At 36.8% G+C, this 22466-nt stretch overlaps 1 protein-coding gene across 3 annotated transcripts in view; it reads right to left on the reverse strand.

Moving 5' to 3' along the window:
* The window catches only part of SRBD1 (S1 RNA binding domain 1), a 199150-nt gene that overhangs the window by 10285 nt on the left and 166399 nt on the right, over positions 1-22466 (reverse strand). Inside the window, exons 17-19 of one of the 3 annotated variants that reach the window (XM_059406227.1) lie at positions 18696-18802; positions 17001-17177; positions 13510-13689 (exon numbers count right to left, since the gene is read on the reverse strand). In XM_059406227.1, the coding sequence (XP_059262210.1) occupies positions 13510-13689; positions 17001-17177; positions 18696-18802 (464 nt within the window). Of the gene's footprint in view, positions 1-13509; positions 13693-17000; positions 17178-18695; positions 18803-22466 lie in introns of all 3 variants that reach the window. The other 2 variants (XM_059406226.1, XM_059406228.1) reach the window with 2 other exon arrangements.

Genomic DNA, 22466 nt, shown 5'->3' on the forward strand with positions numbered 1-22466 from the left:
TTTCCTATTTCAGACCCACTTGCTAGGTTATGGTACACTATGTGATGATAATTAAAACTATAATTAAAAAACCCAGGGGCATCTGGGCGGCTCAGTGGGTTAAGCCTCTGCCTTCAGCTCAGGTCAGGATCTCGAGGTCCTGGGATTGAGCCCCGCATTGGGCTCTCTGCTCAGTGGGGAGCCTGCTTCCCTCCCTCTCTCTGCCTGTCTCTCTGCCTACTTGTGATCTCTATCTCTGTCAAATAAATAAATAAAAAATATTTTTAAAAAAAACACCCCAAAAGTGTATATATATACATCGAAATGAGTATGATACATAAAAATCAGAAAACATCATGTATTGAAATGATGTGATTACTACCCTAAAAATTTCTAAAATCCTGTTTTAGGAACAGCTTTAGAAATAAATTTCTAAGCAACAAAGAAAAATATTAATTTTCTTACATTTTTAAAACAACAATACCCCCCTCCAATAAAAAGAACCAGAGAAAACCCAACAACCCTATATACTTGGCTTGGTCACCCCCCTTCCATTGAGTCTGGTTGTTTTTTTTGTTTTTTTTTTTTTTTTTTTTTTTTTTTAAAGATTTTTTTTAATTTTTTTTTTTGACAGACAGAGATCACAAGCAGGCAGAGAGGCAGGCAGAGAGAGAGAGAGGGAAGCAGGCTCCCTGCTGAGCAGAGAGCCCGATGCGGGACTCGATCCCAGGACTCTGAGATCATGACCTGAGCCGAAGGCAGCGGCTTAACCCACTGAGCCACCCAGGCGCCCCGAGTCTGGTTGTTTTAAACACACACATACACATACCCTTAAATGATAAAAATCTGCTAAAATATCAAGGCTCTTTCAAGGAATGTGACAAAATTGAAGCATTCTGAAGCATCTGAAAAAATAATTTAGAAAAGCATACTCAGCTTTCTTCATTAAGCATTTACTGTGGAAGAAGACTATGGAAGATGGTAACAGAGCCTGTGCCTTGAATGAGCTTATGGAGTCTTATTTTAAGCAACGACAGTATGTCAGAATAAATATTCTTCCACTTAAATCTGTTCTTTTAAGAGGTAGGATTTTATATGCAGATAAGCATACTCTCAAAGTGCTCAATGAAGATGATTTCATTTAATTATCTCAAAAATTTATTGTGGAGATATATTTGCAGATCAAGGAATCAAAACTCTGATAGATTAAATGATCTGCCCAAAGTCACACAGCTGAGACCACAAGGTTGGAGATAAGGTAAAAGCTGTCATAGATCATCTCTTCATTAACACTCCTTAACCCTTTACTTTGGGGAATATTCAGTACAGACAGAAGATTTCGATCCTAGATAAAATTTGGCACCCAGAACCACTGCCTGGGAACAATTTATTATTATTTTTCAAACCAAATTCAAAAGGAAAAAGTTTGGCTCTTTTTAAGTTACTCAGTAAGAGTTGGACAAAATTAAGTTAGTGGTTTCAAAGGCTGTAGACTCACACAGCTCAAAAACACTGTGTTTAGAATTCATATAATTTAATTTACTGGCTGTAAAGCCATAACGTGGATTAGTGCTTGTGAGTATTTGAAAGAAGAGGGCAAATAAAAAAGTGGTACTCAAAACCACTAGGCTAGATGGCAGAGCTGGAATTAAAACAACTCTGGCGCTACTAGGCTATAAAGCCTATGTATCAGAGTAAGGACTATTTTCCTTGGGAAAACAGCCTTTCTACAATGAGTTTCGTCCTGTCAAAGAATCCCCCTTTCAAGGAATTTGAAAATGCTTAACATCTGTCATTTCCATAAAACCCCTGGTTGCCTCTGAATGGGCAGAGACATTTTTATTCCATTTAAAGACTATGCAATTGAGGTCAAAGTAATTTGCCTATGGTCACACAGAAAGTTAGAAGACAGGCTAACGTTAAAATCCATAGTGAGACAGGACAGGAAAGGGAGGAGGGAGATAATGGGACACTAGATCAATACCCTACTGAGTTTCAGGCTCCAGACTGAGTGATCTAAGCCTGAAGAAGAGGAGAGAAGGAGAGGGCCAATACTCTGGAGATAAAAGAGACTGAAGCAAGCACATTGCTGTGGCTGGCTGGTAACTCCTGGCCACTCCTCCACTGGTGCTAATAGGCTGCTCCACATACGAAGCAGAGAAACCACAACATTTTCTCTAGTCCCAAGACCCTAGTGTTAATGTAATTAACAATGTTCAATGACCCAAATTATAGCCGATCACATGGTAAAACAATTTTTCTCTGGGAGACCAACAGTTGTAAACCACACCCCCCTTTTCTTTAATGGCTCAGTTTGACAGCTTCTCTGTAATCACAACAAAAATAACAGCAATAAGGGGGGCATCTGGTTGGCTCAGCTGGAAGAGCATGTGACTCTTGATCTCAGGGTCATGGGTACGAGCCCCATGTTGGGTGTGGAGATTACCTAAATAAATAAATAAATAAATGAACTTGACAACACATCAGTAAGAATAATTACAGCAACAACAACAGGTTACTTTCTCCCAGGTGCTAAGAATTCTAGATACATTAATTCATGTCATCTCATGAAGTAGGTACTATTATTATCCTCACTTAACAGACAAGGAAACTGTGGTACAGAGAGGTTAAATCACTTTCCCAGCTCAAACAGGCATGATTTGAACCCAGGCAGTCTGGTATTATACTGCTTCCAGAATGAGCAAAGGGAAAGTCAGGCAGTACCTAGAATTCTTCAACTTCCTAGTTTTCTCTACCAGCCTTGCCTTGAACTTCATGGCAGGGTAGTGGGGGTTGGAACAGCATGTAAGACACGAGACATGACAGTCAGTTGCTAAGAACCCCACAGCTTAGTCAAGTGGCTAGATTCTCTTTCATCATTTTTCTCTTTTGTGAAGGCAGTTTTGAAAATATGATAAATGCTACTTCCTGGGAATTACAGTATGATGTTTTTAGGCTTTACGAATAAGAAGAAAAAAATCACCTTTATAATTTGCCCTTTTATCATCTTTATAGTTTAGGTTTGGCTTCCTTTTCATGATGCTGGGCCTCTTCCTAAAAGGCCGTCTATGGCTGTCTAATCATAGCTCTATAGGAGCTACGGAGGGGAGTAACTGACTGATAAACATGCTAAGACATCACTTACCAAAAGTCAGCAATGATTCTGCCTTAATTTTCACGTCCGAATGCTGCCAACTCTTGTGGGCAAGTCCAGAAAAATGTAAGAACTTTCAAATTTGCAAATAATTTCTTACATCTGTTTACCTAATCTTCACTTATTATATAGAATTTGTAGTTGGGTTTCTTTTCAGGCAAGCTTCCCACAAAGAAACATGTTTTTATCATTGTAGAAGTTAGCTGGCATGCGAATGCAGAAGAAAACCGAGGTGAATTTTAGATGTGCGGAGGTGTGCTAGGTATATTCAGTAGGCTAAGTGACTTACTGCTCAGAAAAATTACAAATCACTTCAAGTCATGTGCCTTCTGGGTTGCTCCCGGTCAAAACTACGAATATCAAATCTGCGAATGTCACTGCTGTACTGCTGCTGCTGTGTTTTTCTTTTTGCTTTTTAAAAGAACAATCTAAACTCCCTGTGGTACAGCTGTTTATTAGCTGAAAGACTTCCTTCCTTGCTGGGCAGAAAGCTAAGTTTGGAAAGAGTATGACAAAACCCTGAGTACAATTCTTTTTTTTTTTTTTTTTAAGATTTTATTTATTTATTTCACAGAGAGAGAGAACACAAGTAGACAGAGAGGCAGGCAGAGAGAGAGAGATAGAGAGAGAAGCAGACTCCCTGCTGAGCAGAGACCCCCGATGTGGGGCTCGTTCCCAGGACCCTGAGATCATGACCCGAGCTGAAGGCAGAGGCTTAACCCACTGAGCCACCCAAGTGCCCCCTGAGTGCAATTCTAAAAGAAGAGTTCTGAGATGCTAAATCCTTGAACAGGAATGGGAAAGAAACAGAGGTTAAGATGTGCTCACTCATTAAAGGTCTTCAGCATGGGGCACCTGTCACTCTCTGGCTTGACTTATTGTAGCTCTATGGCAGGGAGCAAGGCAGGACCTCTACAGAGCCTCCCCAAACCCTAGCCCCAACTACTTTTAGACTATGATAGGCTGGGATCCATTTAACCATTTATCTCATCACAGAATTCTGTGTATCTATTGGCTTAATTTTACTCTTGTTTGTTTCTCTTTTTCCCAGCTTTACTGAGACACAGTTGATATATAACATTGTATAAGTTTAAGGTATACAACTAGTTGATTCCATATACTTACATAACAGCAAAATGATTACCACCATGGCAACTCATCCATCCTGTCACATAATTAGCATTTCTTTTATGTGGTGAGAACATCTAACATCTAGTCATGAACTGTCAAGTACACAGTATGTATTATAACACAGCTATAATTACCATACTGTACATGAGATCTCCAGAACTTAATGTGTAACTGAAAGTTTGTGCCCACTGACCAACTTCTGTTCTTAAAAATCTGATATGAGTTTTTAGTAAATTAAGACTAAATATTACTGGGCCTTTGTATAGACGACTCCCCCCTCCTCAAGTAAATATTTTGTCCAGTTGTATGATTATTCCTATCTTAGACCTCAATTTTAAATTCATGGCTGTTTCTGCTCTGAAAACATACTTTTCAGCATTGACTGTAAGGGTCGGAAATGGGTACATCCACAGTAATAAAGGAGACGAGAGTGCAGATACTGCCCTGTACAGCTACTGATACAAAGCATTCTTGGAACACAACTGCTTAATCCATGTCACAGTCCTGCTATACAGGCTACTAACCACTCACAGAAACTAGTCTTTTCAGTGCCTCCATAATGGCCAAAATGGAAATAACAATTAAATCCTAGTAAATGCTTTATCAAAGCGAGTGCTGGCATTTTTCAAGTTAAATCAAGAATATAACAACCTTCAAGCTTAACTATCCGAAGTGAACCAAATTCTAAATGCAGGATATTCTTTGGGACAATGCCAGGCCTCACTGTGACATGTGCAAACCTGCATTACCTGCAGCACAACACACTACCTCCTAGCACCTTAGTCAAGAGAAAGGAAAAATCACATACTTGTCTTTGACTCTCTGGATCAACCAAAATGGAATACATAGGCATGGGGGAGCAGCAACCCTTAAACTGGTTGTTTCTGGACTTCATTCTGCTGATAATATAGCATCAATTTTCCTCATAGCCCATATCATCCTACATAATGAAATCACTCACACATGAGGACATTGTGACAATTTCTAAATGATAACAGAAAATGTAAGTAATCCTCTTTCATGTTCTATCTCTGTTTTCTAGTCTGTAAAGTCTGGACACACATGTTCTGGGAAGACATAGAATTCAGTTTGGGGAGGTCTGAAAATGTCTTCAATCCCCAAGGGATTCTGAAGTACTTTTTCAACTTGTTGGATAGGAAACAGCAGAAAGGACAATCTAGATGTTCTACCAACAATTCTGCTTACGCAATTGCATTGATCTCAGCTTGTTTAGACTAAAGAAAAAAATACCTAGATTGAAATTAAGCTAGACATTTCATTTTGTGCCAAAATAGGATAAAACTTACAAATAACCATAACACAGGGCAATAATTAGTAAGTGGCCTTTGTGAAGCACAGAAGTTGTATACAGAAGAACTCATTTCCAGATGGGGTATCTTTGTAAGATTTCATGCAGGAGGTGATATTTAGGCTAGGTCTTTGAGAAGATTTTAACCAGTAGAAACAGGAAAAGAGATGTTTAAAGGGTCAGAAACAGGAAAATATGGTTCAGGTCAGGTTTGGGGAATAGTCAATAGTCCAATAAAAACAACAAACATTCACTGAGTATCTCATTATTGCCAGGCATGTTAGAAACATCATCTACTTGACCTTATAGCAATCTTTTGAGGCTGGTATATTACTATTCCCAATTTTAAGGTAAACTGAGTCTCAGATGCATAAAGTAAATTACCTAAAATAATTCAGCTGATAGAACCAATATATGAACCAGATCTATGGCACTCTAAATCTTAAGCTCTTAACTAACTCCAAAGCCTGATCTTTTAACTAGTCACAATTTAAAAAACTAGTTTGGAGCCAGATTTAAATTTAATCACAATAATCTTTCAGATTAAGCATATCATACCCTTAAAGATGGTATGTTAGCACAGAAAAGTAATAAGTTGTGTTATGTGTGCTTCCTAAGAGGAAAAAAAAAAAAAGAGTATCAGAATATGTTAGATTTGACTGTTATTCTCTATCATCACATGGCTGAAATCAGACTCTTCCCTTCCTCTGGAGAAAACATTACCTCCTCCATTAAAGGAAACTTTGCCTATTTATTTTATTAAGGGATCTGTAGGAAATGAATTCTTCACATAGAGTGTGTAGAATTTTATGCTGTTCTGCTGCAGATGTATTTCCTGAATATTGCATTAAAAGAATTTCCTTCTGTTGTTTTTCAGAATAAGGGCATGTGCATTTCAAATGAAGCAACTTGATAGTGACTACATTTGGTATCTTCTCATTTTAGAAGAGGAACTGGGTATAGGGCAGGAGTATCATATTCATCCTAGAGATGTACCCACCACTGCCAGCAGATATTTTTAAGTGAGAGAGGGTAAGGAATAATGCAAGGCTTTTAGGAAATGTCAATGAAAACAACATACAGAATCCATATTTCAGGAGATTTGAGTGGAACATGGGATTAAGAAACCTACTATTGCTACAGATAGATTTTCCTTCAGTAATCCTTTGAAGCCATTCTGTTCCAAATCTTTTACTTGATTACTGCCTACTTCTCTGAAAAATTCAAAGCTACCCTAAAAGCCCCTTCCTTAGATGTCTTAATATCTTTACTCATCTTGCCCCAAACTTCCCTAAGCTATTCCTCCATCCCTTGATTCTGTTTCTCTCCCCACCCTTGCTCCTCATAGGTTGCTATTAAGGACTCTTGACCTTGGCATTCTTTTGGTCTTTCTGCGTCCTACTTGCCTCACCTCTAAATGTAGCAGGTGAGAGTGAGGAGTGAAAGCTAAATGAACAAGGTCTTTTAGCTTTATAATGTTATGAATGTCTCTAGTATCTTTCATGTCTCTACTACTTCCTCCTCTGATTTTGGCCACAGAGGTATTTATTATTGCTATGGTCTCCACATTCTGTGCTTCTTCTAAGCTAAAAGCAACAACCACCCTTTATCTTCCTGGACTTCCATCACATGGCTCCTTCTTTTCACTACCAAAGTTCTCAGAAGAATTATCAGCCTCTAATTCTTATTGCTTGCTTTCCTTGTCTCTTACAGATTGGCTTCTATTTCTGCCACTCTTTTGAAATTACTCTCAGTTAATGACCCCCTGAGTGTCAATGCATCTTTTAACCACTTACCCATTCTGCCATATTTGACACCATCAACTTACTGGCCTTCTTTCATAACTTTTGTTTTCATATTCTATTTTCTCTCACGTCTCTTCCTCCTCTGGCCCTCTAAATGTAGGTATCTTCAAGTTTTTGACCTTAGCCACATCTCCTCTTGTTATACATGCTTCCTTGGATGAGTGCATCCACTCACATGACTCCTTATTTCTCGCCTCCCACTGATAAGTCCAATCCTACATATCAACATGTTTAGACCAGGCCTCCCTCCTTAGTCCTAGGTCTGCCTTTCCTTTTGCCTGCAAGAGATGTTCTCATGAACATCTTAGCAACTCAAACTTCATATATCTAAAACTGAAACCTGTATGATCTTTTCTCCCTCACCTCGTAACTCCCTCTTCTCCCATCATGCTCACCAGCCCTGCACAAAAACAACAAATGAATAGAAAGGCTTGGTCTTCCTCTCTTGTCTCATAATGAATGGTTAATGGAACTACTGTTTTTCACTAACTGAGGCCAGTATTGAAAGAATTATTCACTCATATATTCACTAAACATATACCTTCACAGTGCCTGCTGTGTTCCAGGTACTCTTCCGCAACCTTGGGATACATTCGAAGATCCCTGCTCTCAGGGAGACCGACAAGATACGACCAGCTTACTATAATACATAGGTTGTAAAGTTTGATAAAGATAGTTAAGTGCTGAGGGAAAAAGAGAAAGAGCAGAGAGAGTAACGGGGATCAGAATTACCAGGCTTATTATAGGTAAGGGCGTGCAAATTTCAGTAGGTTAGGCAGTGTAGACCTTGCTGACAAGGTGACACCTGAGCAGTCTTGAGGAGGTAAAGGAGGTAAAGGAGCTGGCTGAGCAGATATCTGCAGGGAAAGTGTTCCAGGAAGGGGGACCAGACAGTGTAAAGACCCTAATATGGGAGCAGGCTTGGCATGTTCACAGATGTTCAAGGAAGCCAGCATGGCTAGAGTAGAATGAAAAAGGGAGGGAAAAACAGGAGATCAGGTCAAAAGGGCATTGGAAGCTCTTACCAGGATTTGGTCTCAATTCTGAGTGAAACTGGAAGTGATAGCAGGGTTTTAGGACAAATCAAGACAACACCTGATTTATATGTTAAAAGGATCTAGTTGTCTGTTGTGCTAAGAACAGACTATCTGGCTGGGCAGTGGTAGGAGCAGGGAGACCTGTCAGACTAATTGCAGTAGTCATGATCCAGGCAGAGATGATGGTGACTGAGACTAAGAGGAATGCACAAGAGTTGAGAAGTGGGTATATTATAAAAGGGTATATTTTAAAAGGACATTCAATACAGTTCACTAAAGATTGGATGAAGGGTGTAAAAGATACTTACTGGCTATGAATGGCAAAAATAACATGAATACTAGAGATACTGTTAATGGAGGGAAGAGGGAAAAGAAAAGTTGAAAAACTAAACTTTGGTTTCTTCTATGGTAACTTCTTCCCATCCATGGCTTTGAGGACCTGCATAAGCACAAGACTCTCCAATTTATATCCTTAGCCTAGTCACTCTTCCAAACTCCAGACTCATGTACCCAACGGCCTACTTGATGGCTCAAACCTAACAGGCCTTCAGCTCGACTCCAGGTTTCTCCCCCAAACCTTGCTACAAGCATAGCCTTCCTCATCTCAGATGATGGCAGTTCATCCTTTCAGTTTCTCAGTCTAAACGCTGTAAGTCATTCTTGCCCTTTCTTGACAACCCCATTGGGAAATGATGCCTCTGTCATTTGTGTTTCATGAAGGGCACCGACTACTGATTTCTATTACGGTTTTTTGAAAGTCATAGTTTCAGCCTACTTTGGTAGATTCTTTGAGAGCATGAAGTGCCTCTATTCATTTTTATATTCTTCAGGCCCTACCACAGTGTTCTATATATTCTAAGTAATAAATATAACCATTAACTATAAAATTTACAGAGTAAAAATCAAAACCATAAAGAATAGGAAAGAAGTATGGGAAATACTGAGTTGACCTCAGAGATTAGTTATCATAACAGAAGACTAATTTGCATAAAAACAAAAACAGGTGTACTTCATAAAAACTAAATATTCATATTTCAAAAACAAAATAGCATTACAAGGAGATAAAAAAGGTAAACAAGTGAGAAAAAATTCCAGCTCACACAACAAAGCACTTTAATAGTTAATAGAGAATCCTTACATGTAAATAAAACTGGTAAAATAAAACTTCAAAAAAGTAATAAAAATAGTTTAAAAAGGTAGACTTTTTAAAGAACACTAAATAACTAACTCAGGTTAAAAAATATGCCTTCAATTTTCTAAAATAGTATGTGAGAGAGAATACCATAAATACAAAAGTATAAAAACTTAATGGCTTCACATCTTGGTGTATTTCTGAGAGTGACATTATGGTAGGGGAGCATGAAAACCATTACATTCCTACTGGTTTTCTGATGTAATTAAAAGTGAACTTAACTGTAATCAGACTTCCTTTTACAGAACTGAGGTCAGACTAATGATGACCTAATCATAACCTTAATGAGCTTTACTTCCTCAGGAAGACACTTGTGTAAGACTGTATGAAATGAACTACCTATCTTGAGTGATATTGATGATGCCCATACTGAGTATGCTTTAAAGCCAGAAATGACTATCACAGCTCCAAGATAGATAATGGGGATGGTAAGTTTAATTAGATAAACTACTAGTTCTGTTGCCAGATTTAAAGGTTGGGAGTTGAACTTCATATAGACAAAATTTCCCATGAAATTGTCCATAAGCACCCTCTTTCTAAGAGACAAGGCTGCTCCAAAAGGAAAGCACAGAGAAGGGTGAAGTTATTGTAGGGCTTTTATGCCCCTAACACAGAAAGTGGCCTATGTAAAAATGGGCAGAAAAGTCCTGCTTAACAGGAGAAATTAAAGATCTCTCAAGCTCCAACACAGCTGGTGGTAATTATGAATTAGTATGTTACTTCACAATGTAGATCAAGAGCCACAAAAACTCTCAAACCCTTTGGCAGAGTAACTCCTCTTCTAGGAATCCACCATAAGGAACCACTACTAGTACTGCTATTAATAAATTACAGTTCAATCATGTGATGGCGTATTATTCAGCTTTTTAAAAAGAGATATGCAGAGGGGCGCCTGGGTGGCTCAGTGGGTTAAGCTGCTGCCTTCGGCTCAGGTCATGATCTCAGGGTCCTGGGATCGAGTCCCGCATCGGGCTCTCTGCTTAGCAGGGAGCCTGCTTCCCTCTCTCTCTCTCTCTTTGTCTGCCTCTCCATCTACTTGTGATTTCTCTCTGTCAAATAAATAAATAAAATCTTTAAAAAAAAAAAAGGAGATATGCAGAAATAAAAAATTTGTGCCTACATTAGAGAGTAAGTTGAAAAATTTATGAACTATATTAGAATCATATCATGAAAGCAAATAAAATGTACACTAAAAAAGACATTGAAAAAAAGGACACTGATTTGCATGTAACAAAATGCTGATTTAGTACCCAAGGAGATGTCAGTTTTTTTAAGAAGTGTATAAAATCTCTTACATGTGCAGCACATATTCATCTTCTTAAATAACTAACACTAAAAATATAATTACTATAATACGAGACCGTAATTTTTTTATATTAAAAGAATGAGAACCATGTGCTAAGACTGAGAAGAGGACAAGGATGCCCACTTTCACCACTCTTCAAAACAGTACTGAAGGTCCTAGACATTGCAATGAGTGAGAAAAAGAAATAAAAAGCATTAAGATTAAAAAAAGAAGAAGTAAAGCTTTCATCTATTTGCTGATAACTTGTTTATACAGGAAAACTTAAAGAATCTACAAACACTAGAACTAGTTAGTGAACTTAGCAAGGCTGCAAGATACAAGGTTACTATGCAAAATAAATTGTATTTTTATATATTAGAAACAAATTTTTTAAAATTCCATTTATAATAGTGTTGAAAAATATAAAATACATTTAATAAGAGATATACAAGCCCATACAGTGGAAATTCTGAAATACTTCTGAGAGAAATGAAGGACTAAAATAAGCGAAAAGATAGAAGTTCATGGTCAAAAGACTCAATAGATATTATGAAGACATCTGCTGCTTCTACAATCACTTACAGACTCAATGTAATCCCAATCATAACTCCACCAGGTTTTGTTTTTTAATGAAAATTGATAAGCTCTAAAATGCATAGGAAAATGCAAATCATCTAGAATAGAGCAATACTAAAAAAGAAACAGAGTTGGAGGACTTACACTGTTTCAAAACTTAGTGTAAGGCTACAGTAATCAAGACAGTATGAAATTGATAAACAGATGAAACAGAGCCAGAAATGGACCCACATATAGTCCCTTGATTTTCAATCATCTCCAGAGCAATGGATAGAGAAAAAAAAAAAAAAAGTTGTGTTGTTTTTTAACATGGTGTCAAAAATAAGTAAATGTTCATAATGGAAAAAGAAAATGAACTTTGACCCCCTACTTCAAATCATACATGAAATGTAGCCTCACATGTAACACAGACCTTTGTAAAAGCTGATAGCATCAAGCTTTTGGGAAAAAACACTAAAAAATATATTCACGATTCGAGGTAGGCAAAAGTTTCTTAGCACAGGGAAAACAATAACTATAAAAGGAAAATATTGATAAAGTAGACACTGTCAAAATTCAAAACTTCTGCTCCTGAAAAGACACCAAATGAGAAAATAAAGAAGTAAAGAACAATTTGGGACAAAATATTTGTGAAACATACACTGACAAAAAACTAGTACCCAGAATACATTAAAAAAAAAATGCCCACAACCCAATAATAAAAAGGTAAACAACTCAATGGCTAAATGATATGAACAGAATTCATAAAAGAGGGTATATCAATGGCCAATAAGTCCATGAGAAAGTGCTCAGTGTTACCACAGAAATGCAAATTAAAGCCACAAAGAGATACTACCACAGATACACAAGAATGGCTAAAGTTAAAAAGACTAACATCAAATAATGGTGAAGATGTGAAGTAACCAGAACTCATATATTGTTGGTGAACAATATATTGTTGGTGTAAAATAGTACCACTATATTGGAGTGAAGTCTAGAAATTTATAAGAAAACTAAAACATTCACCTACCTTATGACCCAGCAAATCCTCTCCTAAGTATTTTTCCAAGAAAAATGAAAGCAAATGTCAACAACAAAAACCGTACAAGAATGTTCATAGCAGCTTTATTCATAAAAGGCAAAAATTGGAAAGAGTATAAAGGTAGTTCACTAAGGAGAATAAATTGTGGTATATTCATGCAATGAAATATTAGCCAATAAAAAGAAACAAGCTACTTATACTTGTTACAATATGGATAAAAATCTCTACACTTTATGCTAAAAGAAGTCTTACACAAGAGTACAACTGTATGGTATCATTCATATAAAGTCCTAGAAGAGGCAAACTGCTTTTGGCATAAAAAATTAGAACACACGGTTAGCTGTAGGAGGCTGGGGCAGGAATCATCTAGGCTGAGGCACAGGGGAAGTTAAAATATTCACTATTTTTAAACCCACTGTCATTTAACTCACTAAAAGTCTTAAAATATTTAGTGATGTAGCAAGATACTGTTTTTGAACTAATCAAAAAGTTTTTAATTAAATGTGGTATTAAATTTTTTAATGCCTTACATTAAATGTTTCCTTGTATGCAAAAAACCTCCCCCATGTCATTTTGTGTAATGTATGCTCATTAAAAGTACATCATTTCTTAGAGTCTAATAACTGTGCAAAGCCATATTTCTTAAGAAATCAGAGTCGGCTGTTTACTTTCAAAAGGGCTTTATCTTTAGATAAGCACAAGCTTTAAGCCAGGTGCTAGTCATTTGTGTCTCGTTAATTTCCAAAACAAACAGAGGAGAGTGCCATGCAATTTCCATTACACACACTTCACCATTAATACCAGGGTTTATTAGCTTGACACTGCTCCAGGAATAATGGTTTCATTCCTCACTGAAATAAAATAATGTGTCATATAACTCAGCAATGCGGAACTTCTGAAAAATGTTGTCATGTTAAACATGGTCATATTTTTTAAGTTTTCATTTTGCCAAAACAAAGGCCATTTGCTGTAGGGAACTCACTCTGGGCATGGAGAATTCTCACGTGGCCTCAGACTTACCTCATCGCTATGTCATACGATTCCGGGTGAATACAAGTTTGGTCCAAAGGATTTGGCTTCAGCACAACATTTACTGCAGTTTTGCACTTCTTCTTGCCCTGTTTCTCATCTGTGACCTCAACACCTGCTGAAGATGTCACAGCAACTCCCTGAACTTGACCAGCAGATTCAGCTTGCTGACTACTGTAACCATGTAAAGAGGCAAGGAGTGGGAAGGGAGGGAAGGTTGGGAAGAAAAGAAATCTTTAAAATGTGCTTATTTCTCTGACATACAACTATACACAAACAGCACCCACATCTGACCATTCGCCCCATAGAAATTATCATGTATTTATTTAAACACTGTTAATAGCGTTTCTTGTTACTTAAAGCCAAAAACATTCCTAAATGATTCAGCTGGTATAACTGGCATTCTAGGAGAGAAGAGAGAAAAACGAGGGGATGTAAATTAAATAAAAAGAAAAAGGAGAAGGAGAAAGAGAAGACGATTTCCCAGAACTGAAGAGAATTACAAGTTCTTAAATTAAAAGAACCTACTGAGTACAAAATAGGATGAATGGAAAAAGACTAAAGTTAGACACACTGTGGGACAACATTAGAATATGATTTAAGAATTAAGAGAAAAATATAAAACAGATTACTTCAAATAGAACTAGAATCAGACTGGCATAAGATTTCTCATTGTTAAACATAGATGCCAGAACACAGTGAACAGGTATCTTAAACGTTCTGAGAGAAAATGATTTTGAATCTAGAATCATATACCTCACCAAACTAGCATTCAAATAGGAGAGGAAAATTAAAATCATTTTCAGACATGGAGGACTAAAGTACAACCCATAAAATATACCCTCTCTGAAAAGAATTTCTTAAGGATATACTCCAGCAAAAACAAGTTCAAGAAAAGTGATAATGTGGGCTAAAAGAAACAGTGATGAGCCTGGAAATGATAAAAACTTATTACTGACTCATTAATTATGGAAATATATATAAAGGACAGTCTGAAACTCAAATTAAAATCCCAGGTCATCTCCTCATGGATAGAGTTGAAGGGCAGAAGGCTGGGACAAGGCCTACAGTGCTGATCTTCTCCAGGACAGAGACACCTATTAACTACAGAAGCCACTCTAAATGACACTTAAGGATAATCACCAGAAAAAGACATACAATTTGAAATCACGAAGGGGAGATAAAAATGAGGTGGGAAAACTTGTTAGCTGAGAAATGTAACAAACAGCATAAAAGGAAATCAGAAAGCATGATGATGATTAAATATATAATAGATAAAAGATTAAGTCTAAAACCTATCAATAAATGTAATAAATGTGAAGGCACAAATATAAAATTGAACAAAACCATGAAATCCACTTGTCTATAAGAGTCATATAAAAAATTAAATGTCATAGAAAGTTTGAAAATTAAAAAAATACCAAGCATACTGAAAAGGCAAATGTAGCAACACTGCTTAAAAACAAAACAGATTTCAAAGCAAAAAACACTCAATGAGATAGCAGTAGTCCATTCTGAGTAAAGGTATGATCTATCAAGAAGATGTAACAGTCATGAATTTTCAAGTACTTCGTTATCAGTTGAAAAAACACAAGGCTTTAAAAAGAACCCAAATGTTCATCAATAGGGCACTGATTACACTAGGTTAAGGTCCATCCATAAAATAATTATTATGCAAACACTATATATAATGACATATACCTATATGTAATATGTGAAAAGAAATCTGAGATATAATACTGAAACAAATAAAGTAAGTTCCCAATAGTTGGATAGCACAATCCCTTCTGTATGCATTTTTAAATAATAAACATCCAAGTTGATCTAAGTGTCAATTTACTTTCAGAAAGCCATATATAAGAAACTATTTAGAGTGAGAGGTTGAGGTGCCCTTTACTTTTTATTTTATTCTTTTTTATACTGTGTGAATTTTCTAATCAAGTAGTCAAAAAACATAAACTAAGAAACATGGAATTATTTTATCCTCAATTGTTTTTCATTTCTGGCATCCAGGTTTTGTTGTCTACTTAGTAAAGGCCTTCTCCCCTCCAATGTTCTGCAAAATTTATCCATGTTTTCTTCTGGTACTTTTATAGTTTCACTTCTTCTATTTAAGTCTATAATTCATTGGGGTTTTATTTAGGTATAAGATATGAAGCAGAAGTAGAGCTTCCCCTATGCATATCAAATTCCTGCCAGGTGCCATAAGGTTACTTGTTGGATAGTTAATTTTCCTCACTGTTTGAAACTTTTCCATTATCATAAACTAAATTCTGTCTATGTTTTGGTAAATTTTAGACTCTATTTTCTTCCATTTCTACATCAAAACTAAATGGTAATTTTATATTATTATTATCATCCAGCAGGGCTGGTTTTCTCTTATTAGTCTTTTGCACAATAAATATTATTTTTTCTTATTACCTTTATTATAATTTTGTAAAAAAAAAAATAATATGAATGAAACAGTCCCAAAGCAAATACAAAAAAAACTATTCTTTCTAGATGCTTGAGTGGCTCAGTTGTTTAAGCAGCCAACTCCTGATTTTGGCTTAGGTCATGATCTTAGGGTCCTGGGACTGAGCTCTACATCAGGCTCTGCACTCAGAGGGGAGTCTGCTTGAGATTCTCTCTCTCTCTCCCTCTCATTCTCTCTCTCCCCCTCTGCCCTTACCTCTTCTCACTCTCTCTCTCTCTCACAGAAGTAAATAAATCATAAACAAACAAACAAACAAACAAAAACCCACACTACTCTTTCATGATGTTAAATGCTAAGAAGTTTACCCAAGTTCTTTGGTTTTGTGCTACCAGGATTAGAAATGAGAGCAAGAACTCAGTTCTTAATCTACACAAGTGATAATTATCCTTTGGTCAGTTTTCAGGGAGGAGGGATTGAGGAGGTCCAACTACACTTAGGGAAACAGCTGTCAATACAAAACAGCCACTGCAAAGTCCTCTCCTCTTGCGCAAATCCTTCCCACGTGGGATGCTCCAGTCACACAGTTTCATTTCCTGAATACACCACATTTGGTCATGCTTGGGACCCTGCACTTGTACTGTACACTCTGCCTACGATGCTTTCCTTCCATTCCCTCTGTGACGAGCTCCTTCATGTCATTCAAAATTTGGCTCAAATAACGTTTCAGTGAGTAACTTATGTAAAGCGTAATAAACTCATACTGTTCCCCAAGACAGTGTCACATCTTTCTGTTTTAATTTGTATAATTTACGACATCTGCAACTATTTATTTTACTAGTTTATTTATTGTTGGTCTCACATACTAAAATTTAACTTCATGAGAGCAGGGAATTTGTTGATTTGTTCACTGCTGGATTCCCAGTGCCTAACAAAGATCAGAGAATCAACACATGTTGAAGGAAGGAATGAACAGGCGGACACCTAGGACTGAGGACAGTGAGCAGGAGGGGCAACAGTAAGAGAGGAGGTTGATAACAGAATCCAGAGCAGACAGTTTACTAATCACCTGCAAAATGTTCGAATATAATCCTGGTTGATTCTGATGAAGCCAGCACACTGTTGGAAAGATTTTGGACCCAGACCTTTCACTTTCTTCAGCTGTTCTCGATTGATGAAGGGCCCATTTTTCTCTCGCCATTCAATAATATTTTTGGCTCGGTTGGCATTGAGTCCTGCAATGTGCCTAGAAAAAATAAATAAAACGAGTAATGTGGCAGACACAACAGTTCCAATAGTATTCAAAGAAAAGACCTCACTTGAAAAGCCAATGATATAAAACATCTGCATTACAAAAACAATTGCAATTACATACTGTCATGTGGCTCTAAGTTGTTAACCAAAAGGGAGTTAAATAATAGAGACAAAGGGGGACAGAGTTGTCCAAGGGAGACAAGGACAAGAGAGTACAGAATAATGATAAAACAGTAGCTGTCATAAAGATGCTGGTATACTAGTTAACACTGGTACAAGAAAAAGAACTGCTCCTGACAGTTCTATACTATTCACATTCCTTCTACTTCTGAATCAAGTAATAATTATGCCTATTCTTTCATTTACAAAGTGAGTTAGCAGCAAAAGTTACAATTGCTACAGTTGCATTTTACTACCCTATTTTTTTTTTTTTTTTAAATCAGCCTGTTCTCATTAACGTAAAGACTTGAACTACAGAAAAGTACTTCTCCATGAAGGTCATGGTTAGTATAAAAATATAAAAATTGTATTATTAGGAAGTGTGCTTGGTGTCAATTTAAAAAACTACAATTTAGGAGATTTTTAATTCTATTATTGAATTCCATATGTGAAATTATGGAATGTTGGTAGCTGTGGTAGAAAAGCAACACCTTAAAATGTAAAAGGTAGGGGCGCCTGGGTGGCTCAGTGGGTTAAAGCCTCTGTCTTCGGCTCAAGTCATGATCTCAGGGTCCTGGGATCCAGCACCCCCCCCCCCTCCAATAGGGCTCTTTGCTCAGCAGGGAGCCTGCTTCCTCCTCTCTCTCTGCCTGCCTCTCTGCCTACTTGTCAAGTCTGTCTGTCAAATAAATAAATAAAATTTAAAAAAAATGTAAGGGGTATTTTCTGCTATACTAGTTTCAAAGCTGAAGAGTCCAGATCTTTTTACATAGTTCCAGAATTTCATGCTGCCTCAGCAGACTTGTGTAATAATTGCAAACCTTATGAATGAAGAAAGCAGCTCTTCTATAACCACAGTAAAACAGGACTGAGTATATAAGACGTGATTATAGTATGATAAGGATTTTGATATGTGACTTGCAGAATCAAGGTAAAAATACGGTAACTACACCTTGAACCCTCAGAATTTATCTTTTGGTTCCTGCCAGCTTTGACAGAAGTGTGCATAAGACTGAACTAGTGAAAAAAACCTACTCTCATGTGGTGGGAAACAGCTCTTTTCCATGTTAACCTTATTTAAATTCTATTAGCAACACTAACGCACTCAATGGTTACCATATGTTTTTCACTTTAGATTTGTAGTATTAAAAATGATAATGTGAATTGTTACAATTCTTTTCTTAAATGATGTCTTCCCCTCAAACTGATTAGCTCAAGCAAGGTATGAACTCAAAGATTTTTTGTACTTGACAACTTTACACACGTGTCTCCTTATTTTAGCTAAATTTAAACTGAACAGTCAGTTAAACATAAGGTTCTATCATCTTCAGCCACAGAGCCCTTGTCTCACCTTAACAAAACTTCTGAACAGATGTTAATATCCACTCCCACAAAGCTGACACATTCTTCTACAACACTGTCCAGTGTTGCCTTGAGTAAAGTCTGAGATACATCGTGCTAAAAAGATAAAGATCAAATGTCAACCCATAATGAAGGACATGTAGTTTTTGGACTATTTCATTACATACCTATATTTCTGGTACCTGGCTGAGACACAGCATGGTAAATTTTTTCATTTATTCTTAAACGTATAGTTAGTATGTACTTGAGCTGAACTTAGGCAATCTGTTTTCTTACTCTCTAAATCACTCACACACCTAACTTCATTCAATACAACAGCACCAGTAATTTTTACTTTCCTAGAACTCTACGAGAGCAGTGGTTCTCAAACCTGAGCTTGCCCTCAGAATCACCTGTAGGGTTTAAAACACAGGCTGCCAGGCGCCATATCCAGAATTTCAGACTCAGTAGGTCCAGTGTGTGTGGACGTGGGCAGAGGAGTATAGGAAAGGCTGAGAATTTGCATTCTAATGACCTCTCAGGTGCTGCTGGTTCCAGGAGCACACTTTGAGACATACTGGTCTCCACGTTTCACACAGTGCCTGGCAGTGTTATCTTCACTTACATGTGTATATTATCCCTTAGTTATTCTTAAGAGGAGATAGAGTAAATTATAGTAGGAAGCAATACACCACTATACAATAAGTCTGACAGTAAACCAAATGTTTCATCACATTAAAGATACTATTACTTACAAGATGCACTGTTTTATGTGCCCCTGCTATTAAATCATGACACAATGCTTTAATTACTTGAAATTCTAATTTTTAAATATTGAAAGAATTCTTTTAGACTTACTTAGAAAGTTCTTAAATCATCTATCATGCAGAGATAAAAAGGAAATTATAAACAATCTAAACTGGTTAAGGTATTCCTAAAACTTCTTCAAATTCAGCATTCACTCTTCTGGTCTACTTTTTTTACTCAGAGTCTTCAATGTCCAAGTTTTTCATTCAGTTTTGTCCTTAATGTTCTTAAGGTCCTAGGCAACAAAGCACTTCCTGGAAGAGTAATATTCTATAGTCTCTGAGATTTTCTTTAAAGCTTCCGATGCTCATTCTATAAACTTTGATAGTGGTTCTATCTTAATCTTAACAGAAAGTATGAACAGAAGAGATTTTGGACAACAACAAAACTATTCTCTCTTTAAAGGTCCTTAAATATTTTATTGTTCACCAGTTTGTTGACTAAAACAGTGAAGGGTTTGCAGTTCAGTCATGACTCCAAGATTACCAATCAAGTCCACACAGAAACTACACCATGATTTGCCATAGGGTCAACAGCAACTCTAAGATACCATTAATTGTTAAGAAGTATCCTGATTTCAGAGATGTTAAAAATGTAGGAAAATGTGCATCTTAGAATTTATAAAAAAACAGTGTTTGAAAGTAAATATTTATTGGCTGAGAAGTATCTCAAAATATACTTAGTGTTATTCATAATTCTAAAATTAAAGGTTCTCTAGTTGCTGTGAAACTACAACTATCTAGTTGTTGTGAACCCAGAAGTGAAACCGTGGGTCAGCATCCGTCTCCATTTGTCTCAAGAAAACAAGGTTAAATTTGATAACCTTAAACTCCCAGAAAGGCCATAAAGAAAATAGGGTCCCTAGGTGTTATGATTATGTTGTTATCTTTTTAAAAATTAATTATTTTTATTAACATATAATGTATTATTTGCCCCAGGGGTACAGGTCTGTGAATTGGTAGGCTTACACACTTCATAGCACTCACCATATCACATACCCTCTCCAATGTCCATAACCCAACCACCCTCTTGTTATTTTCTTTTAGTAAGAGTAAAAGTTTGCTTCCGAAAGACTGAAGGGTTCAGAAGCATTTTTGTATTTCAGAGATAACTTGGTTGGTTGTCTAGGCCACAGGTAAAAACCAAAGACATAATTTTAAAAATCCTAAAAAGCAAACATAATCATGAAAAGGATCATAAAGAAAAACCCAAGACCTTGCTGAGAATCTGATTACTTTCTCTTAAAAAGATTTTACTATTGGCAGGGTCAGTGGGGTGGTGGTAGAGAGAAACCCAAGCAGACTACACTGAGCATGGAGCCTGACATGGGGCCTGATCTCACAACCCTGAGATGAGACTTGGGCCAAAACTAAAAGTTGATTACTCAACCACCTGTGTCATCCAGATGCCCCGAGAGCCTGATTTCTTTTGAGCCACATTTAAGAAGCTGGATAGTCTTTTTTTGGTGTAAGCAGGTGAGAAGCAGCAAAATGAAAAGGGTGCTTTTAAAAATTAGAGGGAAGGAGATGGTAGACAACGAAGTAGCAAACACAATGAGAAAGACAAGAAAAATACCTGAGGAAAGAGACAGAACTACGAACAAATAGGAAAAACTAAAAGTAATAGTTGGGAGCCATTAGAATGAAGACAAATAACTTCACATACGTCAAATCACACCAGATGCTTGGGACAGTTAAGTAAGTAGTAAGCAGTCCCTGTAGCTGGACAGTATTGATTGCCTGTCCTTACCTCTAGCCTCCAGCCCTCTTTTCCTCCTTCCAACAGAAACCTGACTATGTTTCATGCATCTACCCCACCTCTGGAAGGCCATAGGATTTTAGAAGGCTGGCCCCACTCTAGCAGATAATAGTAACAGTAAAATCAGTGGTTTTCAAACTGAGAGTTCTGACCAATTAGAGGGTCATAAAGTTAATACAGTGGCTTGCCACCAGCATAAAAAAGTCACAAAAGAAATAGACCACATCAAGTATGTTGCACATATTCTCAACGTGGAATCAACAGTGCAATAAATAACACAGCCAACTGAGAGTATCATGTGAGAGGAATACACAAATTGGCCAGGAACATGTGTTTTGTTCATGGAAATCTTATTGGATCTTCTGATAAACGAAGGTCACTGACTGATGGAGAGGTTAAAGAGTAACTTCACCGATATATGAAGCAAAGCATCAAAAAAAAAAGTACGAGTTTATCATCAATGGCAAAGCTCTCATTCTTACAACCAACTTTAGTTACAAACTTTGTGTCTTTTTCAGAAAGGATGTTATTGATTGTAATATCAGCATAAGTTGACCTTAAGAATCATTATAAACTTCAGGGCACCTGAGTGGCTCACTTAGTTGAGTGTCTGACTCTTGATTTTGAGTCAGGTCATGATCTCAGGATCAAGAGATCAAACCTCGTATTGGGCTCTGCACTTAGGGAAGAGTCTGCTTTATAGTCTCTCTCTCCCTCTCCCTCTGTCCCTCCCATCCTGCTCTCTCTCTAATAAATAAATAAATGTTAAAAAAAAAAATCACTGTAGACTTTGAAGAATAATGAAGCAAGCTCCTTACCAGATTTGGAAGTGTTAACTGTGACAAAAAGGAGAGAAAGTGCTAACTCTATTCAGTTTGACTTAAGGCAAATAATTTCAAATTAAAAAAAAAAAAAACTGTAAGACTTTAAAATAAAATTAATTTTAAAATGATTTACAAATACAAAAAACAATAAATATGTTCAACCCCAGATGTACTGTTGATAATAATATTCTTGTAGAAGACAGTATAAAAACTGCAAAATTAAAAATCAAACAAAAACATTTGAAGCATCCCTACCAAAATGGCTAAAATGCAAAAGACAGAAAATACCAAGTATTGGTAAGGATGTGAAGCAACTGGAATGCTCAAAATATCAACATGATAACCGTATTTTAGGTCAGATATTTGAAGCAAGAGAAGGCAGTTTTAGGACA

The sequence above is a fragment of the Mustela nigripes genome, chromosome 7 (genome assembly GCF_022355385.1).
Source record: "Mustela nigripes isolate SB6536 chromosome 7, MUSNIG.SB6536, whole genome shotgun sequence".
Classification (NCBI taxonomy): Eukaryota; Metazoa; Chordata; class Mammalia; order Carnivora; family Mustelidae; genus Mustela; species Mustela nigripes.